The following is a 16715-nucleotide window of genomic DNA, read 5'->3' as shown; positions in this document are numbered from 1 at the left end:
TTGTCCCAAGGCTAATGCAGAAATATGGCACATTGGTCTATCATTTCAAAATAAAGCTTTGATTCTCTCAGCTCCTGACATTTATGTTTCTTTTCACTAAGCAATAGGGCCATTTTCCCTTGCCATAGGGGTTAGTAAGAAATAATCACCACATTCTGCACAATAACGTAGCACCTTCTACCAAAGATCTCCAAGTGTTTTACTTAATCTTTTGCTTTCTCTGGCATCTATGCAGACCTCTTGGGTCCTTGCAAACATTCAGGCATATTAATGGGCCAGATTCTCAGCTGCTAAAGGTCAGCAGAGCTCTGTTATGGTTGATGGAGCTGTGCTGGTTTATAGCAGTTCCGAGTCCAGTTATTTAAAAATTACTAGTCTTATACAAAAAACCAGAAAGATTCTGCCAATAATGGAACAGCACAAGACCTAATATCATCCTGTGTTCTCCAACCCTCCTCTCAATGAGCGTGAATATCCCTTAATGGCTGTGAGAAAAGATGGACTTTGCATACCTTTTAACAGTCCAGACACTGGTGGAGCAAGAGGGTAAATGAGCTCCAATCAAGGTCTCGTGAAAAATGCTCTGGCAGCCGTTTCCTCTCTCTGATGTTCAGAAAGCTCCAGTTTGAGTATTTCTGCTGGTTTCTCCTGTGGTGATAAGAAATGGCTCCTCAGGCATATAGGATCTATGCCATTTAGGGCTTTCTGAATTAAAACATAGAACAACTTTTGAAATCTTCCTGTGAACTTACTGAGACAGCCAGGTCAATTTACAGGTAACAGCTAACATAACAAGATCCCTGATATCAGCGTTGATTTCTTAAGGATGGGCAGCTCTGTGCTGCATTTTGTTGAGTTGTGTCCTCCCTGAGGTTGTTTATATGTTGGTAAAGGTGCTGAAATACCTTTCTGGATATGGCATTTCACACGTCATTCTCACAGCTTCCTCTGTATACTTGGTCATTTTCTTCTGTTGTCTGGTGTGGATTTTACTTAGCAATAGGAGAGAGCAAACACATTTTAAAGCTAGGAAACTGTGACTGTAAAACCACAAAGATAACCAAGGGGCTTCAGGGCCAGAGACAGGAACTGAAACCGCTTGTAACATTGACGGAGGTGACAGGGAGTGTCGAGAGTGACCTTTTAATCTGTTGGATATACTGCAAAGTCCATTTATGCTTCCAGACCTTTGGGGAGAAGGCTGCATGAAGGGATAAGAGAAATTTTATGTATATTTGAAGCTTCAGGACATATTTAAACTGAACGCTATGGTTCAAATATGTAATCACAATTAAGATCAGCATAGATCTTGAAGTTGGGTCTTGTTATGAAAGAAGATGGCTGCTGGCAGTGTGTGCTGTTTGAGAAGCCATATAGAATTAATTTCCTTTTTTGTCTGTCAATTTTCAAAATATACTGCAAGGCTAACATTAGCTTTCAGTAGGAGGATTGGGAATTGATTGTTGGCAGGCTACAAACTGGTTCAGGGTGCGTGACTTTAGGAGAGGTCCCAGATGACTGGAAAAAGGCAAACATAGTGCCTATATTTAAGAAAGGGAAAAAGGAGAATCCAGGGAACTACAATCCAGTCAGCCTCACCTCAGTCCCTGGAAAAATCGTGGAGCAGATCCTCCAGGAATTCATCTCAAAGCACTTGGAGGAGAAGAAGGTGATTACTGATTAGGAATAATCAGCATGGATTCACCAAGGCCAAGTCATGCCTGACCAACCCAAATGCCTTCTGCTAAAGGTGACTGACTCTGTGGATGTGGGGAGACCAGTGGATGTGATATACCTTGATTTTTAGCAAGGCTTTTGATATGGTCTCCCAAAACTTTGTTGCAAGCAAGGTAAGGAAGTACAGGCTGGATGAATGGACTGTAAGGTGGATAAAAAACTGGTTGGAGTATTGGGCTCAGAGTAGTAATCAATGGCTTGATGTCTTGTTGGCAGCCAGTATCAAGCGGAGAGCCCCAGGGGTCACTTCTGGGGCCAGTTTTGTTCATTGTCTTCATCAGAAACCAGAAAGATGGCACAGAGTGCACCCTCAGCAAGTTTGCAGGTGACACTAAGCTGCAGGGAGTAGTAGATACATTTTCTACTAGGATAGGTAGAGCTAGGATTCAGGGTGACCTAGACAAATAGGAGGATTGGACCAAAAGGAATCTCATGAGGTTCAACAAGGACAAGTGCAAAGTCCTCCACTTAGGATGGAATAATTCCTTACATCAGTACAGGCAGGGACAGACTGCCTGGGCAGCAGCTCTGCGGAAAAGGACCTGGGGGTTACAGTGGACAATAAGCTAAATATGGGCCAACAGTGTGCCGTTGTTGCAATGAAGGCTAATGGCATACTGGGCTCCATCGGTAGGAGTGTCGCCAGCAGATCAAGGTAAGTGATTCTTCCCCTCTATTCAGCACTGCTGAAGCCACATCTGCAGTACTGTATTCAGTTTTGGGTCCCCCACTACAGAAAGGATGTGAACAAATTGGAGAAAGTCCAGTGGAGGGCAACAAAATGGTGAGGGGTTGGGGCACATGACTTCTGAGGAAAGACTGAAGGAACTGGGCTTATTTAGTCTAGAGAAAAGAAGACAGAGGGGATTTTATAGCAGCCTTCAACTACCTGATGCGGGGTTCAAAAGAGGATGGAGCTAGACTCTTGTCAGTGGTGGCCGATGACAGAGCAAGGAGCAATGATCTCAAGTTGCAGCAAGGAAAGTTTAGGTTAGATATTAGGAAGAATTTTCTCATGAGGAGGGTAGTAAAGCACTGGAACAGCTTACCCAGAGAGGTGGCAGAGTCTCCATCCTTGGACGTTTTTAAGACCCAGCTAGACAAAGCCTTGGCTGGGATGATCTAGTTGGGGATGGTCTTGCCTTGACCAGGGGGTTGGACTAGATGACCTCCTGAGGTCCCTTCCAACCCTAACTTTCTATGATTCTATGAATCTTTATTTCACTGGGCTTTAGTTTTTGTGAAGAGTTTGTTAATTAGAGAAAACAATGAATTAACAATGAATTAAGGGTGCATAGTAATTTAAAATTCCTAACCTTCTGTTTCAAATTTTGGGAAACATCAAGAGGTTCTCCCAAATAAATAAATATGGACTGATTATAAGCATTCATAAGTACAATTTAGAACACATTTATTCCTATATACTAATAAATGCACCAAAGTTTTTCTGTACCCTGGGCAATCCAAAGGAAAGAAGAATCCACATTTTTGAATGCACTGTAAATCTAGTTCAAACACAGACATCTACCTCTTTCAAAGCACAGTCTCAACCTCATTCAACCTTGTTCCCAATGCATTTTCTTTGTGTTGACAAGGAAAGGAGCCTAAATACAAGTGTCTTTCTCTCTCTCTTTCTATCCTTAAACTATAATTTGTTTCCATGTTCTTTCCAAATGTAAAGACTTACCCCTCCCACTTCCAATAATATAATTATACCACAGTGCGTCTATCGTTATAAAGACAGTGAAGTATTACACTGCCTTTAACCAGCTCCTTGTTAGGATGGAATACAGAGGGATGCGTTTCTAGCTACAGTAATTACCTTAATTTTGTAGGAACATAAGATTGCTGTGTAATCGACTATTACTAATGCAATTACTCTGACAAAAATGGCACATAAAGAGACAGTATGAGGGTTGCTCCTACATCAGCACAGATTGTAGTAATTTAGTAATGAGTCACATTTATCTCTGAAGTGGATAATACTGAATGGCAAATATCCATATTATAATTAAGATTTATGAAAGCATTTTTTTGGGGTATGCTCACAGGATAACTATTGATCCGGCAAGTTCCTTATATGCCTCTTCCTCTGCCTAATGTACTAATAGTATTATTATTGTTTGTATTAAAGTAGAACTTTAAATCCCCAAGGGTCCCATTGCATTAGGCACTTGCACAGCATAAGAGACAGGCACTGCCCAACGCAGCTTATTTTCTAATGAAGCAGTTGCCAACCTTTCTAGGCTGTGGGCTAGAGTGACCATGGCTGGGTCAGAGGCAGATAGACAGACTCTAGGAACCAGCCACTGTCATCACTCACTTTTCTTCACGACAACAGGAGAAAGTGAATGCTGCTGAAGTCACTGGCTGAATGCCACTGAAGCCCCATGTCCGTGGGCTGGGCTGTTGGTTGCAAACCCCTGGTCTAATGACCTGATTCAAATTCTACTGAAGTCAAATGGACAGACTCCTGTGGCTTTGAATTATGGATCAAACCCTAAATAAACAAGACAGGTGAAGGGCAGGATAAAGAAAATCCTATTTTACAAATAGTGTGCCTAAGGTACAAATACCCCAGCTGAGAACAGCACTGAAGTATGATCTTAACTTTATTACTTAGACCCCTGCCTAAATGCTTTCCTGAATCAGGGCCAGATAAATCATATTTCCAAGACCTTATGGGAAGTCATTAGCAGAGAGAGGAACTGGGCTTAACTCTCCCACGCCCAAGCCAGTGTTTTACCTATAAAATCACTCTTTTTCTCTAGTTAACTAGAGTTCTGTGTTACAGACATATAGTCTTCATTTTAATTAGTGCCATTTTTACCCCTAAATAATTTGGAAGATGTAATTTATTTTTCTGAAAAATGGCAAACAATAGGTTTGTTGTAACTCAGGGAAAGAACTGACCATTTCATATGGTTATCCTGACAAAAGGGATGACAGGAGAAAGAAACCACATCAGGAAAAGAGAAAGCATGAAATAGAATCTAATCAAAGTGTTAAAAATAAACTACCTGAAAGATCGTGAATGTACCATTCAGTAAACACATAATGTTGATGCTACAAATATTTTTAATAATGGATTACAGCATCTTCTTAAAATGTAATTTAAAGCAGACAGAGAATTCCAGACCTATTTGATTTTTACAAGGAATATTTGTCTTATGAATCCATTGTGTTGGGATATTTGTATGGGTTTTGTGAAAATGGGGCTTCATTTTTAAATGTATGTCTTGAACATTAAATATCAAAGCATGTTGACAAGCTGGCTTAACTTGCTGAACAAAGCAGTTCTGTAGCTAGGAACACTAACTAATTATCAGACAGGATTAAACCAGGCTAGGCCAAAGGTTCAATCAGTCTGGTACCTTTTCTCTAGCAGTTACCAGCATTGTGACTGTTTAGAGATGTCCCCCCCACAAACCGGGTGCTTTACTTTAAACTCTGTGTGCCCCTGCATCGAGCCCAGAAGAGGCATCACGTTCGTTTGACCCGGCTCGCCCACCATCTGTATAGATTGGGTGCTTCAGCAGGATTTTTATCTAACAGCTGATTGAATCAGCTATTAGATAAAAGCACCAAAAAGTCCTGCTGAAGTGCCCAATCTATACAGATGCTGCTGCTTTCAGTAAAGCATGGGTTTTTTTTCCCCCCATGCCTGTGAGTGCCCTGTATGTTTCAAAGTAAGCATAAAATGCTTATACTGTTGGTGCTTAACAATAAACAGAACAGTAACACTGGTGCAATGGTTTTACCTTGAAGAGGACTGTCTCCATGTATCCAGCTAGTAATCACCTTATGAAATGAAGTATATTTGTTTGTCTCATTTTTATCTAGCTCCTGTAACTGTTTATGCTATTTTAAAACTCAAAATATTTGCACATTTATTTTAGATATTTGCATTATTTAATATAACAATTTTTAATGCAATTGGCCCAATAAAATGCTACATCCTTAGGTAACTAGATGAAAGGATGCTGGCCTGCACATAATATAGCTAGCCAATTTCCCCAGGCTTGAAAGGACTCACTACTCCATCCAGTTCTCTTTTGGGACACAGCTTTATTCTTTAATACAAAACTTAAATGCCATGTCAAGTAAAACAGCCATTTTATTCTCTCTCCTGTACTGATGCTTCTAGAGGCTCCTTTTCTCAGCTCACCTCTTCCTGGATCCACTGTAAGAGCCTTTGTGCAGCTTCTCTCAGTTCAACCACTATTCAGCTGGGTCTGGCTGATTTCAGACCACACTGTCACTTTAGGCTGATTTCTGCTGTCAAATTCACCAGTGTAAATCCACTGAAATCAGTGGGATCACATTCGACTATGTGAAAAGAGAAGCTGTCCCAGTATACATTTTTGGTATATGGACTGACAAGGGAGACAGTGGGCATCAGGTGTACAATACTGAACAGGAATACTTGATAGGTATACTATAACTGTATATATATGCTGACAGTCCCCTCACTGGAGAACAGTATTATTGGCTGCCTTCTTGGCTATTTTGAAGCACTCCAGGGGGCAGGTGGGAGGCAGTCACACATTTCAAGTGGTTCAAATGTATGTCAGTCCAAATCCTAAATCAAGGGTGCCAAACATACAACCTGCAGGCCAGATCTGGCCCACAATGCTGTGTCATCTGGCCTTCAGGGCTCCTAGAGCGGACAAGAATTCAGGGGCAGGGCCCACTGCACAAATCCACAGAACAGAGCTCTGTTGGGGATTTGCATTAGTGGTGGGGGGCAAGCAACAGCTCCATTAACTCTCCATGGCTCTCTCATGCCACTCACCCCATTGCCACATTCAGATCTGATCTGCAAGGAGCCCCACAGAGTGAGTTTGACTCCCCTGCCATAAGTCATTACACCTTGCTATAAGCAACTACTTCTAGAAATGACTCAGAGAATGCAATCACATTTAAGTTACCTATCAGCTGTATGACCCATCCATTGTCATAAAAGCAGTACACACTTCTGTATTTATTTAGGTTTTATTTGCTTTATATATATATATATATATATATGTGTGTGTGTGTGTGTGTGTATATATAGTTTACAACAAACTTATATTAAATAAAACTAATGACATTTGAAGCATAACTAAAAACTTGGAAAAGATACTCAGGTTCCCATCCAGTAAAGCACTTATTCATGTGTCAACCTTCATGCGCATGAATGGCTTCATTAAGGACATGAGATAGTACTTAAATTTAAACACATACGTAAGAGTTTTGGTGGATTGAGGCCACAGTGTAACAATACTCTGAGAAATAAAGAGAAAATAATGGAAGAAAAATGTTGCTCTGACATACGGAGGACAGTAGAAGAGTTTTAGAACATTAGTATTTCGAGATAACGCATATAACTTGAAAATAAACCGATTAAAATATTTATTTTGTGAATAAAGATGGACTGAAGCATGGATGCAGAAATGTAATTAAGGGCTCCATTGGTTACTTGTAACATTCAGGCTGAATATGGATTGGTACAATAAAATAAATATGGAGTATTTAAAAAAAATGTATATGATAAAACTCACATAAAAATGAAGAGTGAACTTTTAATCCCTTTAAATTGTGTACATCTATTTATTGTATAACTCTTCTAGAACATTCATTATGCATTTGTAGTGTGTGTGACTTCCTACCAATTTCACATCACATTAGTACCTTGCCACTTTTAACTTATATTAAAGAAAACCTGACCCCAATTAAGTCATGGAAAGACTCCATTTAGTTTCAAGAGAATGATGATTTCACCCACTGTCTTCACGATATATTTTCACCTTCTTACATTATGACCAATGTAAAATGATATGAATGGAAGCTCACTCTGTATTGACAAGAATGATTTAACAAGTTATGGCATTGTACATTTTTACAATTAAAAAGAGTGAACCTCTCAACTTTCAAAAGGTTCAGGAAAAATCTGAACCCTCTCAGACTTTTTGTGGTTCTTTTTAATTATCCTCACCCTTAAACTATATTGTTTCAAAGCCACTTACACCTTACTTAAGTGGTTGTCAGCCAGCCATTCTCAGTTCCCTTTCTGACAAGGGCTTCCTTCCTCTCATTGCTTTCTTCCCTATCATGCTACCCTTCTCACTTCTTTAGCCCAGTCTACACACCTTTTTGTACTGCTGTAAATATTAGTTTAGAAACTAACACAGTCAAAGCAACAAACCCTCCATAGGGTGGAAAAAGTTATACTAAAGATGCTAGTATCTTGGCTAGATTCATATTAAATTACTACATCAGCATAGCTGTTTACCCAAGGGAGTTACAGAATTTTAACTATGTTGGTTTCTAAGCATTATCATGGTGCAAAAACTGTGTGCACATCAGCCCTAAGGTTGCCTGTAGATTTGCTGGGATGCTGCTCTGATGCGCTGTAATTACAAGGCGTCAGAGCAGACTTGATTAATCGAGTCTGCAGGAGCATGCTAATTAGTGCACTCCAGCAGCCTCTGCATCTTGTGTATTCAGCATCCCTATGCTTCAAAATGGCAGCAGGAGTGCTTTAACTAATGTTCATCAAACAAGCTTTAGTTAAAGCACCCCTGCTGCCACTTTGAAGTGTAGGATGCTGAATACATGAGACACTGTGAGCACTTTAATTAGAGCAGCTTTCAGACCCACTCTAATTAAAGTGCCTCACTTCACCTCCAGAGCACATGTAAAGATGCCTCAAGAGCCTTGTCCTCTAATTTAGTTCTAGCTCTGTTTACCACAATACCTGTGTATTTAGTTTTTAGAGCCTCCTTCAACATTAACACTTAATTTAAAAAACTTCTCTCACTGGCATTCATTTCTACTTCTTCAAACTACTTCCCCAAAGCTACTTCTCTCACATGGGCACAATGATTCTCCAATGTCTCAGATGTCCTCCAGGGTGCATTATATTAGACTGTGTTGTACCAATGGGGAAACCTTCAGACTTGAACACAGGGAAAGGCACGAAGCTAGTTTATGGAGACAAAAGGACAAGATTTAGAAAAGGGAAGGATAGTTTGGCAGCAGGAATTATTAGCATGGGCATGGCTGTCTGTTCACAGACTCTCTACTGACCTAAATACTGAGGAACAGCAGCTATAGGTGACAGGGATTACAGAAAACTTAGAAGGCTTGATTCTTTGTTAGCCCTCCTCCCCATCTAGCCACAGTGTGTGATCTCAGATATACACCACACTTGATCTTAGCCAAAAGGCCGAGAAGCGATAGTCCACATCCAACCAAAAGATTTGTGATTCAAAATTGCAACTGGAAAAATGGGGACCCTCTCTAAAATCTTCAATTAAATATTTGATTTATTTCCGGAACCTGAAATGTGAATCCTCAAAACAGTATATCAATTGACTAGCATCCTTTCCATTATAGGTTACAGGGCGGTTCTTTTCCCTATGTGCTTTTAAGGTACTAGAGAGCTGAGCTTTTTGTGTGGGAGGCTGATCCAAAGGCCATTAACCTCTGTCAGCTTTGGATCAGGCCTTTGATCACCAAGCTAGCCACTTATCAACTCCGGCCTCTCTCTCAGTCTCTTTTTTAACAAATTGAACAAGATAAAATTAAACCATACTAGGGAGGGTGTGTGTGTGTGTGTGTGTGTGTGTGTGTGTGTGTGTGTGTGTGTGTGTGTGTGTGTGTGTGTGAGAGAGAGAGAGAGAGAGTGAGTGAGAGAGAGAGAGAAGAGAGAAACATAGTAGGTAAAAAAATTTGGAAAAGTAATTGGCCTAAGAACAGAAACGGCTAAAACTGTAGTCTTAAGTTTTTATTGTATCCTTATTCATATCAACCCTCACCAAAGCCATTTAAATTTCTTGGACTCCAATGAGAGTTTTGTCTAGGTAAAGACTTCAGAATTTTACCCAAGATAACTATGCTGTTTTAGAAGAAAATCCATTAGCATAAGTAAGTTAATTTAGGTGATTTAAGTGGAATCAGTTTGATTATCAGGTCCAGAGCACTAAACCAGTGAAATTAAGCAGAAAGTCAGTAGAAGTCAGTGAGAGATCAAAATCAGGCTATCAAGTTGCAACATTGCTAAAGTATGGAGGTATGTAAAATCATCATAAATTAGTTTTAGAATATATTCTCTGTTACTCAACTTTCACTCCTTGGGATTTAAATTCTGAATGTAGAATCTGTGATAAGCATCTCCCAAACTCTTCCAAGATCATTTGTTCAGCTACACAAATTGAATAAGCTTCTTTTTCTGCCTCTTCAGCTTGTGCCAGGAGACAGGCACATGTTGCCTCAATAATATCCCAGGATATACATGCAGTAGTCTGGCTGTAAGGAAAACAAACTTAAAGTATTTGACATTTACATAAAAAAAATGAAAAGTTATTTTGTTGTATGCAATTGTCTTCTAATCTTACTAAGATGAAGAATACATAGTACTATCTAGTAGCTGACTATTAGTAGTTAATGTATCCCTGTGGGATATCTTACTGCTGACCTGGAACAGCCGTGGCAGCCAAATCCTCCTAAATAATTACCAATATGATGGAAAGGAAACATGGTGTATTGTATAAGAAGCCTGACCAGGGAGCCAGAGAAGATTTTGAAGGCTGCAGCACACGTTAGCTTCTTCATAAGAACATGACTCTGACAGTCCCTTCATGTTTCCATTCCTGGCACCCAGAGTCACCTTACTTAGTATTGACTCTTGGAACTACAATGTTAGGCATTATTTTAGCCCCACTGCATTATTACTCAAGCAAGGAAGGGACAGGTAACTACCAACCTCATTATGCATCAAGCACTAGCAGAATGTCAGATGGAGAGAAAGGGTTAAGTTATTATAACAGTTATTATAACTGTGGTGGGGCACTGTAGGTGCCTGCCAGTTTAAGGGCCTGAGCCAAGCTGCCAGCAGGTGCCTGATTGCAGTAGCCATTTTAGATCCCTGGCTGCCTTTATAATGAGATCAGTTCCCTGCTGGCAGGAGAGGCAGCAACACTGCCTGGCTGCAAGGCCGCTGGTATCATCCTGGAGGTAGGGGCAGGAGCTGTAGGGGATAGTCAAGAGGCTCCTGGTCCTGGGCGTGACCGAAAAGTGTACCCTACCGGGAGTGGGTGGCCTGGTGGGGCTCTCAGTGGTATGGGAGTCCCCAGGAAATGCCAGGCCAATGACCATCCCGGTGAAAGGTGAGTAGGGGCACGTTAACCCCAGCCCTCCTTCGGGTGCATTGAGAATAAAATCAGTAGCCAAGCGCAATGACCTGTTGCTCCAGGTGGGGAGTGAGAGTACCCGTGAGACCCTGGAGCACCAGTTGTGGTGTGTGCGAAGGGTAACATCAAAGAAGGAGTATAGGCCAGGTGAGCTTCTGGAAGCACCTGAGCCAGCTGGGGAGAGACCCCACAGGGCCAGGCATGCTCCCAGGAGCACATGAGCCGGGAATGGGGAACCTCACTCCAGAAGTGCAGGCAGGAGGCAAAGACCCCATTGAGGGACTCGACTGGTCAATGCTGGGACCAGGACCTAAGGGTCAAAAGGGCCAAGGGCCCACCATGAGGGATGGCCACAATGAGCACAGAAGCTCGGGGTCCTGACTGGGCCTGAGACGGGGCCAGGGCTTATGAAAGCTGAAGGTCCCCATGGTTGGGGGCCACAGCTAATGGGCAAGGGTGACGGTTTAGCTAACTGCCTGAGATGCTGTCTGTGAGGCTTGGGCTGCGGTGTAGAGGTGGAACAGAGCCATGGATAGCCCCCCCCTAATACTGGGATACAAAAATGGGCAGCCTCCCACCTTAATTAACAACTTCATTAATTACCAACAAGGCATGGTGGGCGAAACAGGTGGGCAGCGTGCCCAGAGGCAGGTAGGAAGCTAGCTGCAGCGAGCAAGGGATGCCCACCTCGCCACAATAACATACAAGTAGGATGAACAATGTGGTGACCAACAACTGTTGTCTTGCTGCCACCACCTTTTTTAAAATTCTTTTCTAATTCTTTGGCCAGCATAATATTAGAAAGGGATTGGCTAAATGAAAAAAAAGTGAAAGAAAGGAGAGGGGGCACTGGAAGAAGTAGTTAAGCAAGATAGTACAACGAGGACAAGTGCAAAGTGCTGCGCCTAGGGCGCAGACATATCCAGCACACCTACTGGCTGGGAAGTGACACTCTCAGCAGCACAGAACCAGAAAGGGATCTTGGAGTCCTAGTGGACTCTGAGAGGAACATGAGTCGTCAGTATGACAAAATTATCAGCAAAGCTAACTGCACTTTATCATGCATCAGCAGATGCATGACAAATAGAACCAAGAAGGTCATACCTGCCCTGTATATGGCATTGGTCAGACTGCAGTTGGAGTACTGTATCCAGTTTGGGGCTCCATACTTCAAGAAGGATATTGATAGACTCGAGAGGGTCCTGAGGAAGGCCACTCGTATTGTCAGGAGCTTACAGAACAAGCCCTATGAGGAAAGATGGAGGGACCTGGACCTCTTCAGGCTCTGCAAGAGAAGGCTGAGAGGTGATCTTGTGGCTGTCTACAAATTCATTAGGGGGATGCAGCAAGCGATCAGAGATGCTCTGTTCAGTAGGGCGCCTCTTGGAGTAACAAGGAACAATGGTCACAAACTGACAGAGAGCAGATTTAGGCTAGATATCAGGAAAAACTTCTTCACAGTAAGGGTGGCCAAAATTTGGAATGGGCTTCCAAGGGAGGTGGTACTGTTCCCTACTTCGGGGGGTTTTAAGAGAAGGCTGCATAGACATCTGGCTGGGGTCATCTGACCCCAGCACTCTTTCCTGCCTAGGCAGGGGGTCGGACTCAATGATCTGTTGAGGTCCCTTCTGATCCTAGCATCTATGAAATAATGAATCTATGAATAGGGCAGGGAAGAAGACAAAGACAAGGGACAGGCTTGCTATCAATAGAAAAGAAATTGCAGTTCTGCAGAAGGAATAATATTTATTTCCCAAGGTATGCGCAACATATATCTGAAAGGTTTGTCTTAAGTAATCAACCTTTTCATTTCTTGATTCTAAAAAATTAAAGTTACTTGCAGATTAACAGACACCTATTACACAAACCACTGGTCAATATAAATTACTGCTTTTTAGATACATGGCGAAGAGTATATTATAAAAGCATAGTGGAGCACTTAGATGAATTTAACATATTTCAAATATTCACCTATCTTTCCTGGATTCTGATAACATTTCAAATGCAGATGTTGACATAGAGTTGTCTTCTTCATTATTTCTAATATCAGTGTAGTCTGGCATGTTCATTAGTGTTTTTCTGTCTGGGCTTTCTTCATAATTTTTGCAACCAATGCATTTGCAAATAGAGGAACACATAATTTTAGCCTGGGAAATGAGAAATACTAACATTTAAAGAAATACAGAATTGATATATTACCAAGCATATGTATAACAACATCCATTACAGCCATGCCATCAGGGAATCGCCATGCCTGTACTAATTCTAAAGGCTCCCAGAGGAAGACTATGGAAATTCTCTATAGGATCAAAGTGGCGGAAATGATATCTATTTTCCCTGATCCCAGATGTGTACCCATTCATTCCATTTCCCCTGTCTGTCTACATTTACCTCACCTAACATGGAGGCCAACACATGGATGCCTTTGTTGGGTCAGGTGGGAAATGCCACACAAACTACCAAGCTACTCAGAAGGGGGAAATTTGCACTTGAAGCTTGATTTAAAATGCATGGAAGCCAATAGAATCTTTTCACTGAATTCAGAAGGTTCTAAGAAATGATGGCATTTCCTCTTCTCCTATGGACCAGTGATTACATTTGGCACAGCAACTTGTTAAGAAACTCTCTCCCACTTTAGGAAGAGAAAAATTCTTGCTGATCAGCCTCAGCTAAACAGGAAAGAAAAGCTGTTCTTTAAGTTATAATGAACAATTTGAGGGGAAAAAAAACTTATTTTCAATGCCTAGTATTTTTACACAGAAACAAGTAGATTAAAACATATCCTTTTCTGGTAGCACTAGGAAATATCACTTGACTAACCTCAAAACACTCACAATAATTCTTAAGGCACCCTGACCGCTTGCAGTTACATCCTTTATTATGACGAGGCTTGATATCTCCTGTTTTCCCTTTCCCAATCTTTGGGAGGAAAGCTTCTGGGTTCCTATCAAGACAGGCCTAAAAAGAAAGCAGCAGTACATAAGAAATTCAAAGGAAGTATTATAATTTAGTGTTTAAAGAAGCACCATATTTACATGGACTTTCAGTCTTGGAGGTATTTCCAACAGATCCACTTATTTGGGCTTAGTTTTATATTCTAGTATATGGTTGGATGGTGGTAGGAAGTCAAATAGTTCTGAGCTGACTGGGTTCTACCAAGGGAACCCACAATGCCCCTTTTATGGAAGACTGGTAGCCCCAGCTGTCTACAATCCACTTAAGGTTAGAATGTTATTCTGCATTATCATTTAAAAAACAACCACCACCCCCCCCCCCCCCAAAAAAAAGAAAAAAGTAATGTCATGAGGCTCAATCAGTACACACTGAAGATCATTCATTGTGCAATCTCACCAGAACTATAACATTCCAGGTAAAAAGAAACTGGAATTCAATGCCAGGAATCATCACATTTCTACAACACTAAGGACCAGAAAATTGTCTCCTTTCACATGGTCACAGAAATCCAGTAAGTTGAAAAAACAATCAAACATATGTTACAGGGTAAAATATGAAGCAGGCACCTGCTAGTGAGTTTAAACTTCTCTGCCTATATCCTTAAAGCATCATGACATTTAAAGTGCTCCCCCAGGGATTAGATGCCATAGTTTTATTCAATTTCAATTTATTAAGGATTCTGGCTGAAAGCCATGCTCCCAAAAACGTAACAGACATACAGCCATAATATAAATTTGAACAAAAAACAACAGAAATGCAAATATAATAATAACATAGGGCCAACCATTATAAAGGCATTATTCCTATTCCTAGAAGTAACATAATCAAGTACAAATATGGTGATAAATCAGATCATGAATCTATAAAAATGTTGTGCGTAGGTCCACAAATAATACAGTAAAAAACAAATATAGTGATAAAGTTTATCGGTCATATCAACAGTAAAGGATGTTTAGCTCTGATTGCTTCAGCCTTGTAAGCAAAAATTGCAAGATGGTTTACTAAATATGGATCTGTTTGCTGGAAGCACCATATTAATTTCTCTTTATTTGAAAAGTATGCCATAGTTTTATATAATATATGGAAAACTCTTTTTGATTAAACTGTTCCTAACAGTGCTGAGAATGATACTGGGCAGTTCCCAATAGTTCCATTTTAGGGACACTCCAATTAAACTGTATTACAAGATCCAAGTACCTCTTTTTGAAGAACAGAATTATTATATTTTATTTTATTTTACAAAAACTAGCTAGGTAATATAACTGGCTAAATAACAGTTGAAAGCTAGTATATTGCATATTGCACAGGCAGTACCCCTTTATTTCTCTGCATTTGGTTCCACTCAAAGGTTAACCAGTGCTTTTATATCTGGAGGCAATTTTCTGTTCAATGGAACCAGGTTCAACCTGGCTGACAATCAGATCGCTTTACACTGCAGCACTAGACAAACAAAAAGAACACCACAGTAAAAACTCCCTGAGGTACTATTTCCTCTGAGATGTTGAAGATCTATCAAGGTGGACAGCAATTTGGGTATCAGTTTCTTTTGACTTGTATCACAACAGGAAGTTCCTGCTGCTTCACCCAGACTGTTTTCTGGCATGCTACACTTCCCGGACACACTGTTTTCTGGGGGACTTTGTGTCACACCAGCAGGCCATGATTCTGGAAAAATCCGCCTGCTTTCTGCTTTTAAAAAAACAATGTTTTATTTGGGAGTGTGCTGTATGTGAGAAAATGCAGTCATACTGGTTCTGGTGCCAGACACATTGAAAGTCCTTTAAAGTGAATGAAAATTCTCAATGACAAGCTTTTTGTATGTAAATATACAGGTAACAGTCAACTTTTCTTTAAAATAATACATTTTTAATAATGGAATTTGAAAAATGAAAAAAATACTGCCATATTTTCCTGCCTGACCTAGATAACACACTACTTTTATTACCTTAATTGCTTTAAATCGCTCAGTTTCATGAAGCGGATTGTTGTAACAATTATTGCAGTTGCAGTTGCTGCAAAAATCACCATTGGCAAAGCAATCACAATATCTGTGATCAACACATAAAGCAACATATAAAATGTAAAAATTAGCTATTTCAAGACAGAATATTTTGTATCTTTACAAAAAAATATGTCTCTCTAACACACACTGTACACTTGACACTTATTTCTCCCTCTTACTCAATTTTATAATACATGACAAAACTGTAATGACATCACCAAACTGCCTCAGAGACCGTATATATTTCTTTTTGTGTGGATGGATTAGCAAATAGAATTTTACACTATTTCCTAATTCTTATATCATATCTTATAAGCAATATTTTTGTATTCTCTGTTTCTTTTAATCTAATGTATCCACATACATTCCTAGGGCAGATCCTAGCAACTGGTGTAGTTCCAATGACCAAAAAAAGTTGCACCAATTTATATCAACTGAAGGTTTAGCCCTCCCTGGTTTTAGACCAAGGTCTTACTTATGTATTTGGGGGGAAGGTGTACTTGGTTCGGGGGACACATAGTTGGTGTTCACTAACTTATTAGCTGGTACTAAAACACATTTACTTCATTTATATATATGAAGGGCTTAGTCCATCTGTTCGTGTGTGTGTCTGTCTGTCTGTAATGCTCTTGGAGCACTCTGACTGGCTGTCTTGGCAGCCAATCACAATGCTTACTGAAACAACCAATCAGAGTGCTCCATACAGACAGACACAGAGAGACAGCTGGATGCGGGAGGAGGGGGTGTGTGTCACAGGGATGGATGTGTAGCAGGCAGGGGGGGTGGCACACGGCTGGATGCGGAGCAGCAGCAGAGTGGGGCAGTGGGCCGCAAGTTGGAGGGGG

At 40.7% G+C, this 16715-nt stretch overlaps 1 protein-coding gene across 2 annotated transcripts in view; it reads right to left on the bottom strand.

Annotated features, from left to right (window-relative positions):
* Positions 1-6735: 6735 nt before the first annotated feature.
* Positions 6736-16715, bottom strand: part of TESMIN (testis expressed metallothionein like protein) — a 41919-nt gene continuing 31939 nt past the window's right edge. The window contains exons 9-12 of one of the 2 annotated variants that reach the window (XM_059722521.1): positions 15814-15916; positions 13734-13871; positions 12885-13060; positions 6736-10029 (exon numbers count right to left, since the gene is read on the bottom strand). In XM_059722521.1, the coding sequence (XP_059578504.1) occupies positions 9837-10029; positions 12885-13060; positions 13734-13871; positions 15814-15916 (610 nt within the window). In that variant the 3' untranslated portion in view covers positions 6736-9836. Of the gene's footprint in view, positions 10030-12884; positions 13061-13733; positions 13872-15813; positions 15917-16715 lie in introns of those variants that run through there. The other variant, XM_059722522.1, reaches the window with a different exon arrangement.

The sequence above is a fragment of the Alligator mississippiensis genome, chromosome 2, assembly GCF_030867095.1.
Source record: "Alligator mississippiensis isolate rAllMis1 chromosome 2, rAllMis1, whole genome shotgun sequence".
Lineage (NCBI taxonomy): Eukaryota > Metazoa > Chordata > Crocodylia > Alligatoridae > Alligator > Alligator mississippiensis.
This window is presented reverse-complemented; position numbering and strand designations above follow the sequence as displayed.